Genomic DNA, 14,013 nt, shown 5'->3' with positions numbered 1-14,013 from the left:
GTATTTACATCCAGTCTGTGCCTCGTCTTTTCATCATCTCTTTCACAGTGCAGTATTTTTTAAACTTTTAATGTGTTCCAATTTACTGGTCTTTTCTTTGGTAGTGTGAGACTTGGGGGGTTGTGTTTCTGAAAACATTCCTTGCCCTGAGATCATGACACTCTTACACACGCGCTGCCTTGGGTTCCGAGTCTTGACTTTCACCACCACCCAGGCCCGCGGGACTCACATGGCATCTTGTAGAAGAGGCGTTCTCCCGCGCCGTCATTGGTCTGCAAGTATTTGCTATCCAAAGACCAGTCAATGTGTGTGATGAAACTAAGTGACTTGCTGCATTCTCCAATTTTCTTGTACCGCTGCGCAACGGCGTACACGTCCACTGGGCCGTCATTGGATCCCACCGCGAGGTAAGAGCCATCTGGAGAAAATTTCATTTCATGAATGACTTCTTTTCGATCTTTGATATGAACCACTTCTGTCATATCTCTATAAGATAAAAAGCAGCAATAAAAAGTGATAAGCAGCAAATCTAGAAATAGGAATAGCAAGACATGTTTTAAAATTTCTACGTTAGAGAAAAAATTTTTTTCAAGAGAGAGAACACTTACAGGAATTAGAGAAATAACTTTTGAGGAAAGACATAAAACTCAGTTTCTAGCCAAAAGCAACCAACATTTTAAATACTATTTGGGGGTTCCAAAGTGAAAACAAAAAATTCAATGAAATACATATTTGTTTTCATGTTTAATTATGTGTTATTTTCCCTTAAAACTTTGTGCTTCAAAAATTGGGGTTTGTAAAATTGTTTTAAAAACATGCCCAGAAGAAAGGTGAACTTCCACCAAAGGTAGCATAAACATCAACCATCTTTTTTATACTTTACCATCAGGTAAATATGTTTCCACTCATAAGTGTAACAGGAGAAACTTAACAGATGACCATGGGGGAGGGGGAGGGGGTAAATAGTTGGGGAGAGGGAGGGAGGCAAACCATGAGGGACTCTTGAATACTGAGAACAAACTGAGGGCTGATGGGGGAGGAGGAAATGGAATGGGGGGTTATGGGCATAGAGGAGGGCACTTGTGGGGATGAACACTGGGTGTTATATGGAAACCAACTTGACAATAAACTTTAAAAGAAAAAAAAAAAGGATCAGGTAACCAGTGGCTATGAAGCTTGATACTGTTGCAAAAAGGACCAAGTCCAAAAAGCAGAAGAGGAAAATTACTTTTCAAATATTAAATTCTTATGTCATTATTTGTGACCATGAAAGGTCAACAATGCATACATCATTCACTGGAATATTTTGTATCCTTCCTGATCTGATTCTTGTAAGAAGTGCTGCCCTCATTTGCAGGCTGCCACCATGAGACAGAGCTGTGCTGGCAGTCCCCTGGGCCAGCACTGAACACTTCACCCACTCCCAACATCACCAGTACATAAACGATGGCAAATATTTGCTTCAACCTAATTCCCCTTGCCTGCCATCACTTATTAATAGCAATATATTATATGATATAATGTTTACTATAATGTCATCAAATAGGTTTTTTGGTTTTTTTGTTTGCTTTGGCTTGGGAAATCCATCAAAAAGAAAAGAAAATCTGATAATTGGCCATCTTTTCACACCATCACTAAGCAGAGAAAGTACATATTGCCCATCAACCCAGTATTAAGTTATGTGTCACTGGTAATGAGAATTTAGTGTAATAGACTGTGCCAAGACCATTTTTCAAAGCTATCTAGAATTTTCTATATGCAAAACATGCAGTATCTAATTTACAGCTGCATTTTCTTTCTGTAATCACAAATTGTGAAAGCCAAAAAAAAAAAAAACCCAACAAGTGTTGTTCAAAGAAATTATAAGTGTGGGTCATAATTTTTGCCCAGTAAATATAGGATGTTAATATGAAATATTCCATTTTATTTTTCATTAAAGGTGGAAGAAATCTTTTACTCAAGCTCACCTCTAAAAATCTGGCATTGCTAGAGACTGCTTTCTCATTTCTTTCTCTTTTCTTGGCTTCTTATAAGCCCAAACTCCCTTAGGACCAGATGAGCTTAGGAGTTCATTATTCAGTGGATTTTAGAAAGAATCTTATCCAATATATTATGTAATATCCTCCACAGAAGTTTGGGCCACACCATGTATTAAAAAATTAAAAATTAAAAAAAATTTTGTAGCAAATTACATGATAGATAATTATCCCTACTAGGAGATTAATAGGCAATAAACAGTCTCAAATCCGTTTATTGGGTCAAGACGTGCTGTAAGAGAAGTTGCCAAAGAACTGTGGATTTTCAGAGTGTTTGGATTTGGGCATTACAGATAGAGGACTGTGAATTTAGACTGTTCCTATTTGAAAGAATAAATGCACTTTTCCTCAAGTCCAGGCATACGCTGTGACCAGGAGAACTAGTTTAACACAAGAGCATTTCTGATATCATTTTCCATATCAGCACGTGCCTGACTCGGAGCACAATGAAAGAGCCGTCCTTCATGCCCAGGGCCAGCTGAGATCCATCCGGGCTGAAGGCCACACTGCGAACGGCTTCCTCCATGTTACAGCGGGCGATCAAGGCATGGTCGGCCAGGCTCCACAGCCTACGCACAAGCACAGAGTGAAAACAAAACCAGTATCTCAGTCATCGGCCAGCCCTAGGCCGGAAGGCCTGTTCACGACAGGATGCACCAACCTCACACCAATGTCCTTCCTCACGGCGTGTCGGGCAATCTAAGAAGGTGTTTAGTTTATCAATGGTTAGTTTGCACCATTTGAAATACCCAGCAAGAACTATAAAATCAGAAAACCATTTCCAAAAATTTTGAGATTGATAAAATAAGGACATTTTAAACACTACTTCACACAACATCTTGCTATTCTCTTTGGAAATTAAACATTATTCTTTATTTATACCAAGAAGTGTTAATAACACTTAAAGTAAAAGAAGTACTATTAGGTGTTAGTATTGTTAGTTTATTTAAAAAAATTTTTAAGGTTATTTATTTTTGAGAGAGAGAGAGTCAGAGCAGGAGTAGGGAAGGGACAGGGAGAGAGGGAGATACAGAATCTGAAGCAGGCTCCAGGCTCTGAGCTGTCAGCACAAAGCCCGACACGGGGCTAGAACCCACGAACCATGAGATCATGACCTGAGCGCCTAAGTCAGCCATTCAACCGACTGAGTCACCCAGGCGCCCCTTGTTAGTTTATTTAAAATAATCCCAGTACACTTCTAGTAACTGTTACTTAAGCACAGATAAACAAAAACACACATTACATTTATCAGCCTCTCTGGCAAGAAAGAGTATCTGAGACAGAGAAGGTGAAGTACACCCTCGCCCAGAATGGTCACAGAGTTGGCTGTCTGTCTACAGTCGTCTGCTGTCATGCTTCACAAGGCCCCTGGGTGCCCCACTGCAGATGGGCCCAACACCCCTGGTTGGGGCAGATACTTTAAGTGCCCCTGAGGGGCACAGCTACTGCTGGAGAAATGCAGATCAAGGGGCAAGTGCTCCTAACACACAGTTTGCAGCAGCTCCTGGAACACCTAATCAGGCACCTCAGACTGAGTGATGGTGGACTCAGTATCTGAAGATGTAAATGAGCATTTATTTACATGTCAGTTTCGATTATGGTAACTGACCTCTACTGTTTGTCCTCTTAAGACAGGTTTCTCATAATACCCCAACAACAGCATCCGCCAAGAGGGAACTGAGAATCTCGAGTTCTGTCATAGGGAGGCAAGAGTAAGTCACATATGGTGCAGTTTCTGTAAACGCACTCTGCCATCAGGACGGACGGGGCCCGCTCCTTAAAATGGAGAGTTGCTGGGTGAAGAGCTTACTGATCCCTGAGGCAGCCTGTGCTGTTCAGCCTAAAGCTCGTGGTAGTCTTTCAAGACCTCGTCCATTATTCATAATCTCATGCTGCTTTTAGCCTTGTACTATTTTAAGCAATGTAAGCTTTGCTTTACTAGCATGCAGAAATCATCCCTCAGGAGGCTGTACCATCCTGTAAAGTCTCTGAGCTGATCTCGCTCAAGAAGTTTGGACTCAGACCCTTCTTAAATTTCAATACTCAGTGTAAAACAACACTTGCCATTTTAGCCAAATTAATGGTTCAGAAAAATAAGACAAATTCTGACAGCCAGGGCTCCTTGGGGATGTCTATGATTCTGAGACTCAACAAAGTTGTCAAAAAACAAAAGCCAAAGATTTTGTTGAAATCATTTCTACCTGGATGAACAGAAATGAAGTATCTCAGGTGTTTGAGTAAGCTGGTGGTATCATTGTGCCTGTTCTGGGAAAGCTCAGAGTAAAGGAAGGAAAAGGAAGAGAAGGGGAGGAAGTTGGGTAAAGAGAACCTTAAGCCAAATAACCGTTTATGCCACATGGAGACACGGTGTGTTGTCACTGATCTTTAGATTGATGGGGCTTCAGCGCTTGGTAAAGATTATAAAATGGATTTGCTTTTAAATTTATGCCTCACTAATCAGCACGCTGTGCCTTGATCAGATTCACAGATACACAGAGTAAGAGTAGGGGAGAAGCAGGGATATGCTTCCAATCTACAAAGTTCTAATTCAGCTACTAGAGCCCAGAAGCAGGAATCAATCAACGAACTGATCCACCAGCCTCTCCCTCCCACTGCTTGCACTCTTTCTGGCCTGCTTGTCATTGGGCACATTTAAAGGTCAGCAGTAAATACAAAAATACTGAAGTCCATGCAAAAGCCTTCATCACACACTCTAACCTCTATGTTCAGTCTTTCAACAGTCACAAGGATATCAGAAGTGTCCTCATTTTGCTCATTTTATGCGATGCGGTGCTCTCAAAGAATAACAAATGATCCACAGCAAAAATCCTTGAGGGCCTAATAAAATTGCCTGTTTTCTGAGGAACCAGCACTTTGCTTTGATTTGAGGACAATGTTCAAAATTCCATCCGAGAATGTGCAAAGAAAGAACTGTTTACTCACACACTCAAGACAACTCTGGAAACCAGAACTTAAGTTCTTTTGAAGATGAGTTCATGAATTCATCAACGGAGATGAAGTTCTATTAGAAAACTGAAATGCCGCATCCACCCCCTGGGGAGGACCCAGCATACGAGGGGCAAACACGATCTTACACAAATGAATGCGCTGAGCTCTCATCTTTGACTGAAAGAGAACCGGGAGCCCATCTAGCCAGGAGCAGTGTATTTTTGCTCACTCAGAGCACTTTCATGACTTAAGATGGAGCCAAAGAAAGACAGCAACGATAAGATGCTAAGAAGCCAAGTGCTGTTGAGCTCAGTGTTGCAACGTTCTGTAACAAGCATTTGGGCACAGTAAATCTGTTGTCCCAACGCAGGCAGTGAGATGATAACCACCGCTGCCAGCACTCACCTGACAGAGCGGTCGTCACTGCCCGTCACTGCCAGGGGCTTCTTGGGGTGCAGGGCCAGGGCCCAGAGCTCCCCCTCACAGTGGCCTTGCAGGATCAGCATTGGCTTGTCTCGTTCACGCACGATCACTTCAAATATCTCGCTGTCCTGGGTCCCTGCTAGGAGGCGGTCTGCCTTCCAGCACACACTCCGGATGGAGAGGCCTGGTGGAAACAAGCAATTAAATAAAGTGAAAGCATATATTCACACCACTGACAAAGAAAGGAAAACACCTACATGTCCTCTCACCAGGATAGCATCTAATGTAACACATCTTAAAAACTCATGAAGGAGAAACACCAACTCCACACACCATCCTGTATTACCATTTCCTTACCCCTTGCCATCTGGATGTTACACACCGAGTAGTCGCTCTTTCCCGTCTGACTTAGGGTAACCATGTGTTTTTACATTGGGATGCATGTGAAATACTACATATTAAAATAAGTGTGAGGAGAAATTGGTCTTTATGAAAACCTATCCCTTTTTGAAATAATATACTTCTGATTTACTACGGAAAAGTTCAGAGTCACTTCAATCTTTAGGATGCTAAAACTATATTAAAACTTAAAAACAAAAAAATTTTAATGTTTATTTTTATTTTTGAGAGAGAGGGAGAGAAGGAGAGAGAGGAAGAGATAGGGCACTAGCAGGGGAGGTGCAGAGAGAGAGGGAGACACAGAATCTGAAGTTGGCTCCAGGCTCTGAGTTGTCAGCACAAGAGCCTGATGCAGAGCTTGAACTCATGAGCTGTGAGACCATGACCTGAGCTGAGGTCAGACGAGTTAACCTACTGAGACACCCAGGTGCCCCTAACACTATGTTAAAGTCATATGTGGGTGATACTACAGAACGGTTAGTTGTCATATTGGGCACGTTTACTATGATCAGAACCTAGACTCATTTTGCTGGATAAACAGATGCACCATGTCCCAGAGATATGCAAATGAAACTAATTTCAGTCTCAAAATACCATCAAACATTTGTCAGTGAAGATGCTATTCTTCCCTGACCTAACATTTTATACGATACTCCCTAAAAGCACAGTACTTCTTTGAAATACAAACTTCACCTCAGGAGTACTTCATAGTCTCCAGGCAGATCTTTATGTGTTGGCTTGATTTGTGATCCCTTGAACTTCTGGTCTGTTTTGTTCCTTTTCGGGTACATTATTTATTTACTTAGTGAGTTTTCTCATGTCTAAATTAGAAATACAGATAGAATCCCACTTTCATAACTACTGTAAATAAGGCAGGGATATGGTAAGTTTTGAGATCTGAGACGTTTCCCCAGTGGGCTTTGTGTCTTTGGTGTAGAAAGTACCAGAAGTCAGGTCTTTAGTCCTGCTCTACACCTGATTGGCCAGACACACCAGGAGTGTCCCCTTCTCTCCAGAGACCAGTTTTTCTCTGCATTAAATGCCGACTATAATTAAGGAGACCATGTGATTTATCATCCAAATTGGGACTACTTTGAAGATCAAATTAAATTCACATACTTTAAAAATATTTTTTTCACCAAGAAAGCAGCTTTCTCATGTTAAAATAAATAGTTCAATCAAAATATTTTCAATGATAAAATTAGAGTGACACTTTATTACCAAACGAAAAGTCCAGAACAGAGGAATGAAAAGGCAGAGGATTTCCAGAGCCCTGAAACTCTTCACTATCGTGGTGGACATGTGTTATTATGCGTGTATCAAAACCCACAGAACATATGTGAACGCTAATGCGAACTACAGGCTTTGAGTGATGATGTCAGCATAGCGTTTCCCATTGTAACAAATGTACCGCTCCAGGGTTGGGGGGAGGTGGTGTGGACAGTCAGGGAGGCTGTACCTGTATGGTGGCAGGGGGTATAGGAAAAATCTCTACACCTTCTATTCCATTTTGCTGTGAACCTAATGTTGCTCTAAAAAATTAAGTCTATAAAAAAATCCAGGACAAATGCTAAGGCAAGTGGGATGCTGGAACAAAAGAAGGGTTAACTGGGGGTACACGGACATGCTAAATGTAATCCTCACCTTAACTCACAGTGCTCTTAAAAGGATCCAATTAGATGATGCATTTATTTACAAAAAAAAAAAGTATTTTTTTAAAGCACAAGCCTATTTTTACATGCAATAGCTCTCTACCCCTTGCTCTGAATTCATTGTTACATGGTTCGAAATGGAAGGAGATGGCACGCAGGCAGATTTATTATTCCTGCTTTGAGTAGTAAGTAGAAAAACCTTGGCAACGGCTAGTTTAGGGTCACTCAAAACTCTTCCAGCAAACATCATGACAAGCTTTCAAGGTGGGGAGGGACAGGGACGTGGTGACAGCAGCCAGAGCAAGACTGCAGAAGACAGGGGAGGCAGCTCAGCTGCAGGGGCAACTCCGCCTCGTAGCAACAATCTCTCCACAGAGTCCCTTTATTGTCCTTATCTCTTTCTCACACCTTTCTAGGTGTCTGGTTACCATACACTAATTCACACAGCCCAGTTTCTTCCAGGAGGGGAGTGAAATTGTCCTCTCAGCAGGCTTAGGATCACCTATGATCCTCCTATGATCACTCCAGAAGAGGTACAACACCTTGTTCTTTAGAAACAGGAAGTAAAGAGGGATGTTAATTCCACTGCAGTATCGGTAAAAATCTCAAATAATTTACTTTTTATTATATTTATTGTCCATTTCGTCCCACTAATGTCTGTGAACACAGGGGTTTTCTCAGTTTTATACCTCAGTTGTATCCTCAGTATCTACCACAGTGTCTGGCATGTAGTATATGCTCAATAAAAATGGCTGAGTAAAATAAACCATCAGAATCACAAACATTTCTTGTGACCTTAGAGATTATCAAGAAATAAAAGAATATCTTCATACTCAATGAAACCATTTGAAGAAGGGAAATACTTATTCACTTATTCAAACAGTTTTTATTAAGTGCCTACCATGTGCCCAAGACTAGAGCTTGAATAAGCTAGCTCATGCCCTAGTGGAAATTACATTCTAAGGAGGAGCAAGACATTTGTAAGCAGACATTTACACGCCAAAAATCAACTGAAATGATGTATACAAGATTACGGTTCAAGATGCGATGAAGGAGGATCCTGAATTCACGTCCTCGTATGGTCACATCTAATCTACAGCTATATATGGAACAATTTCCTCGGAAGGAAATTCAAAAGTACCTGAACAATTCCTATATATCGGACAAACAAGAAAAACAAAACCCAAAAATCCCTCACATCACAATGAGTAGTGGAGGCTGAGACAATCTCAATATAAATCCTACCCTTGGGCCAGTAACCCACAACTGGGAGGGAATTCATAACTACGAGCTTCTTTCTGAGGCGTGTGAACACCACGTCTGGCACTCCAATGTTTAAGACCTGCACCTGAGCAATGACCCCCCAAAATACCCAGCTTTGAAAGCCAACAGGGCTTGTATCCACAAGAGCCACAAGGCTATAGCAAACTAAAAAATAGTGGGTTCACTGTGGCTATCCTCCAGGGCCCAGTGCAAAGGAAGCTGAAATACTGTCTTTCTGTCTCTCTTTCAAGAGGCCTATTTGCTTAAAGTTTCAGTCTGCAGGGCAAGCATGTAACCTAACTCACAGCTAGAGGCCTACTGAAAGACTGCAAAGACTGAAGAGGCCAGAGGGCGCCGCACTGACACTCTCCCTCCGCCTTGTTCAGCTTGCTGCCATCCCCCGGGAAGAAGCCTGTGCACAGGAGACACACCGTGGGTTTTGTGGCTACCGCCCAAAGGTCACCCCTTGAACTGTCTGCCAGCAGTGCCTACCTTCACGGGACCCACAGGACTGTAACAAATGGAAAAACAGTATAATTTTTTTATCCCTCACTCAGACTTAATAATTATCAAATTTTCCTACATAAGCCTCTACTTTTTTCTTTTACATGCAAATTGCAGTAATCGTATCATTTTGCACTCCGCCCCCCATACTTTCGTTTGCAACTCTAACAACACGGACCTTTTACATCACCACAGTAACCATAATCAAACGTGACAAAATTTTATATCATCCAGTTCACAGTAAAATTTTATTTTTAGTTTTTTTCTTTTCAAACTCTTATTTAAATCCTAGTTAGTTAACATAACAGTGCAATATTGATTTCTGAAGCAGAATTCAGTGATTCATCATTTACATACAACACCCAGAGACAGAGAAACCATTGTTAATCAGCTACCCCTGAAGGCAGCAGAGACAAAGAAGACTGAGGTGCAGGGTCCTTCTGTGGTAAAGGCCAATTAATTTACCTTCAAAGCTGTGGCCTGAGGGGCCAACTTCTAAATAAATGCACATCTAGGGTTGAATGCAATCCTGTCCAGATTTCAGGGAGGCCAGCGGGTACCAGCTTTGCACTCTCCCTCTGTCCTGCTCTACTCCCCTGTCATCAGTGTTTCCAAGAAAGGAGCTTATACACAGGTCTGGGACCCAGCTTTTGTAGCTGGCCCCCAAAGGATATATCTCTTGATAACCTGGTACTGAAGGACACTAGAGCTTGTGTTCACACGTTCAATGGCAGGGTAAGCAAACAAACAAACAAAAATCTTAACTAGCTATTACCCCAGAGCTCCGTGCAGAGAGAACAAACAGAAATGTCTCCGGCTCTTTCTCTGAAAGAGCTACGTGTATTTACTTTAAACGTTGCTTTCTGGAGGTCTGGCTCCCAATCACACTGATTATAGGTGCTGACTAAGATTCTACCCTTTGGGACACTGACAGGTCTTGGCATACCCTCAACTACCGGAGTGACAATGAATCAAGTAGGCTGATTATATAATCACAGAAGTTCGAATGACAACCAAGAGCTAGACCAGTGTTAAACACTAAGATTCAGAGGCTCCTGTGTGGTTCAGTCAGTTAAGTATCCAACTCAGCTCAGGTCAGGATCTTACGGTTTGTGATTTTGAGCCCTGCATCCAGCTCTGTGCTGACAGCTCAGAGTCTGGAGCCTGCTTCAGATTCTGTGTCTCCCTCTCTCTCTTTCCCTCCCCTGCTCAGGCTCTGTCTCTCTCTCGAGCTCTCTCTCAAGAATAAACAAACATTACAAAAAAAAATTTTTTTTTAAAAACAGTAAGATTCATACATGAGGCCATCTCTTTAACACTGGGAGAGGTGGCTGTTTTATCCAAAGAAGAGAAACCAAGAATGAGAGTCAAGAAAAAAGGAACAAAGAGAAGTATATGCTCCAAAGAACAAGATAAAAATCTCAGAAAAAGACCACAATGAATTGGTAATAAGTCATTTACCTGATAAAAAGTTCAAAAATAACAGTCATACATATGCTCACTCAACTCAGGAGAACAAAGCATGAACAAAGTGGGGTTTTTGACGAAGAAACAAATATAAGAACAAAGGATATAAGAAAGCACCAAAGAGAGATTATAGAGATGAAGAATACTAATAACTGAACAATATACTAGAGGAGTTCAACAGCAGACTAGATGAAGCAGGAGAAACATTAATAAACTCAAACATAGGGCAGTGGAACTCACCCAATAAGAGCAACAGAAAGACAAAAAAAAAAAAAAAAAGAAAAGAGTGATGAAAGCTTAAGGGACTTATGAAACAATATCAAGTAGACTAACATTGGCATTATAAGCATCCTAGAGGAGAAAAGAGAGAGAATGGGGCAGAAAACTCATTTGCAGAAATAATGGCTGAAAATTTCCCGAACATGGGAAAGAAACAGACATCCAGATCCAGGAAACACAGAGAATTCCACATAAAATGGCCCAAAGAAACCCATACCACGACACATTATAATTAAAGTGTCAAAAGTTAAAGACAAGGAATCTTATAAGGAGCAAGAGAAAAACAATTTGTTTTTATACAAGGGAAGTCCTATTAAGACTTAAAGCAGATTTTTCAGCAGAAACTTTGCATTCCAGAGTGAGTGGCACAATATATTTAACTTGAATAAAAAAACTGCCAACTAAAAATATACTACCTGAGTTGGCTGTCCTTCAGAATTGAAAAAGACAGAAAGACTTCACCACACAATCAAAAGTTAAAAGACTTTGTCTCCATTAGAACAGCCTGACAAGAAATATTCCAGGGATTTCTTCAAGTTGAGATAAAAGGGCATCAATCAATAACAGAAAAACGTAAGAAAGTATAAATCCCACTGGGAAAGGCAAATACAGAGTAAAATTCAGAATAATTTAATGTTGTACAAGAGGTGGGTTAATTACATATAAGGATAGTATGAAAGTTAAAAGATAAAAGTAATAAACAAAACAACTATATAATAATTTGTTAATGGACAAAAGAAAAAGATGTGAAGTTGTAACATCAAAAAAAACCACATATGGGCAGGGAGCAGTAAAAATGTTAAGCTTTGAAAGGCATTCAACTATTATCAACTTAAAATATTCTGTTCTAAGTTGTTTTGTGAAAGCTTCATGGTAATCACAAAGCAAAACTATAGTAGATACAGTAAAGATAAACAAATCTAAGCATACCACTACTGAAAATCATCAAATCACAAAGAAAGCAAGAGATCAGAGGACTTACAAAATAGTCAGAAAAAAATGAACAAAATGACAGTAATATCTATCAATAATTACTTTAAATGTAAATGGACAAAATTCTCCAATCCAAAGACATATGGTGGCTGATGGATAAAAAAAAAAACAAAAACAACACCTACCTTTGCAGTGCTTGTAACAGACTCACTTCAGATTTAAGGACACACAAAGACTAAAAGTAAAGGGATAGAAAAAGATATTCCATGCAAACAGAAACCAAAAGAAATCTGAGATACTTATACAAAATAGGCTTTAAGACAAAGACTGTAGTAAGAGTCAAAGAATGTCATTATATAATGATAAAGGTGTCAATCCAGCAAGAGGACATATTTGTAAATGTTTATGTACACATCATAGGAAAACCTAAATATATAAAGCAAATATTAACAGACCTAAATGGAGAAGTGTACAGCAATACAATACAGTAGCAGACTTTAATACACTACTCTCCTTAAAGGATAGATGATCTAGACATGAAATCATAAGGAAACATTGGCCTTAAATGACACATTAGATCAGATGGACTTAAAAGACATTTAAACACATTCCATCCAAAAAGAACATAATGCACATTCTTCTCAAGTGCATATGGAATATTCTCCAGGATAGATCATACATTAGGCCGAAAGTCTTAATAAACTTAAGAAGACTGAAATCATACCGAACATCTTTTCTGATTACAGTGGTATGAAACTAGGTATCAATGACAAGAACAAAACTAGAAAATTCACATATATGTGATGATTAAACAATATGCTACTGAACAATCAATGGGTCAAAAAAGAATCAAAAGAATTTTTTTAAATGAATATAGAAATATAACATACCAAAACCTACAAGATGCAATGAGGGCATTCACAGAGATAAAAACCTACCTTACATAACAGGAAAGATCTTAAATTAGCAACCTAACTTTATACTTCAAGGAACTAAAAAAAAAAAAAAAAAAAAAAAAAAAAAAAAAAAAAAAAAAAAAGAACAAATGTAGCTCAAAGTAAGGAAAAGGAAGGAAATAAAGATCAGAGCAGAAATAAATGAAGTATGAGACCAAAAAGACAATAGAAAATATCAAAGAAACTAAGAGCTGGGTGCTTATTTTTTTAAGAGAAAGCAAAATTGATAAACCTTAAGCTAAACTCACCAAGAAAAAAGAGAGGACTTAAATAAAATCAGAAGTGAAAGCGGAAACCTTGTAACTGATACCACAGAAATACAAAGGATCATAAGAGACCATTATGAAGAGATGTACACATACAAACCAAACTAAAAGAAATGGAAAATCCTAGAAACACACAAGCTATCAAGACTAAATTATGAAGTAGAAAATATGAACAGATGAATAAGTAAGGAAATTGAATCAGTAATAAAAAACCTCCAGCAAAGGAAAACCCAGTATGAGATGGCCTCATTGGCAAATTCTACTACAAATTTAAAGAATTATTATTAATCCTTCTGAAATGCTTCCAAAAAATATATGAGAAGAAACCCTTCCAAACCGATTGTATGAGACCTGGACAACCCTGATATCAAAACCAGGAAAAGATATCAGGAAAAAAAATTACAGGCCACTTTCCCTAGGAAGCATAGATGCAAAAATAATGAAAAAAAATGTGCAAAACAAATTCAACACTACTGTAAAAGATTCAAATACCATGGTCAAGAGGGATTTATTCCAGGGATGCGAGGACGGTACAACATCTATGTATCAATCAATATGGTACACTACATTAACAAAGTGAAGGATAGAAGTTATATGATCATCTCAATAGATACAGAAAAGGCATCTGACAAAACTCAATATTCACTTATGATAAAAACTCTCAACAAAGCATGCATAGACAGAATGCCCCTCAACAAAACAAAGGCCACATATGACAAGTCTATAGCTAACATTATACTCAATGGGGAAAAGCTAAAAGCTTTTTTCTAAGATTAGATAAGGATGTCCACTCCTGTCCCTCTTACTCAATGTAATATTTGGAAGTCCTACCCAGGACAACTAGGCAAGAAAAAGAAGTAAAAGGCACCCAAATTGGAAAGCAAGA

At 39.4% G+C, this 14,013-nt stretch overlaps 1 protein-coding gene across 2 annotated transcripts in view; it reads right to left on the bottom strand.

Moving 5' to 3' along the window:
* EML6 (EMAP like 6) overlaps positions 1 to 14,013 on the bottom strand; it is a 283,528-nt gene that overhangs the window by 115,291 nt on the left and 154,224 nt on the right. For both annotated transcript variants that reach the window (XM_029937369.1, XM_029937368.1), the window contains exons 7-9: positions 5,391 to 5,592; positions 2,468 to 2,605; positions 230 to 486 (exon numbers count right to left, since the gene is read on the bottom strand). In XM_029937369.1, the coding sequence (XP_029793229.1) occupies positions 230 to 486; positions 2,468 to 2,605; positions 5,391 to 5,592 (597 nt within the window). The remainder of the gene's footprint in view (positions 1 to 229; positions 487 to 2,467; positions 2,606 to 5,390; positions 5,593 to 14,013) is intronic.

This window comes from Suricata suricatta, chromosome 4, assembly GCF_006229205.1.
Source record: "Suricata suricatta isolate VVHF042 chromosome 4, meerkat_22Aug2017_6uvM2_HiC, whole genome shotgun sequence".
Lineage (NCBI taxonomy): Eukaryota > Metazoa > Chordata > Mammalia > Carnivora > Herpestidae > Suricata > Suricata suricatta.
The sequence above is the reverse complement of the archived record's forward strand: the minus strand, read 5'-3'. Positions and strand labels throughout refer to the sequence as shown.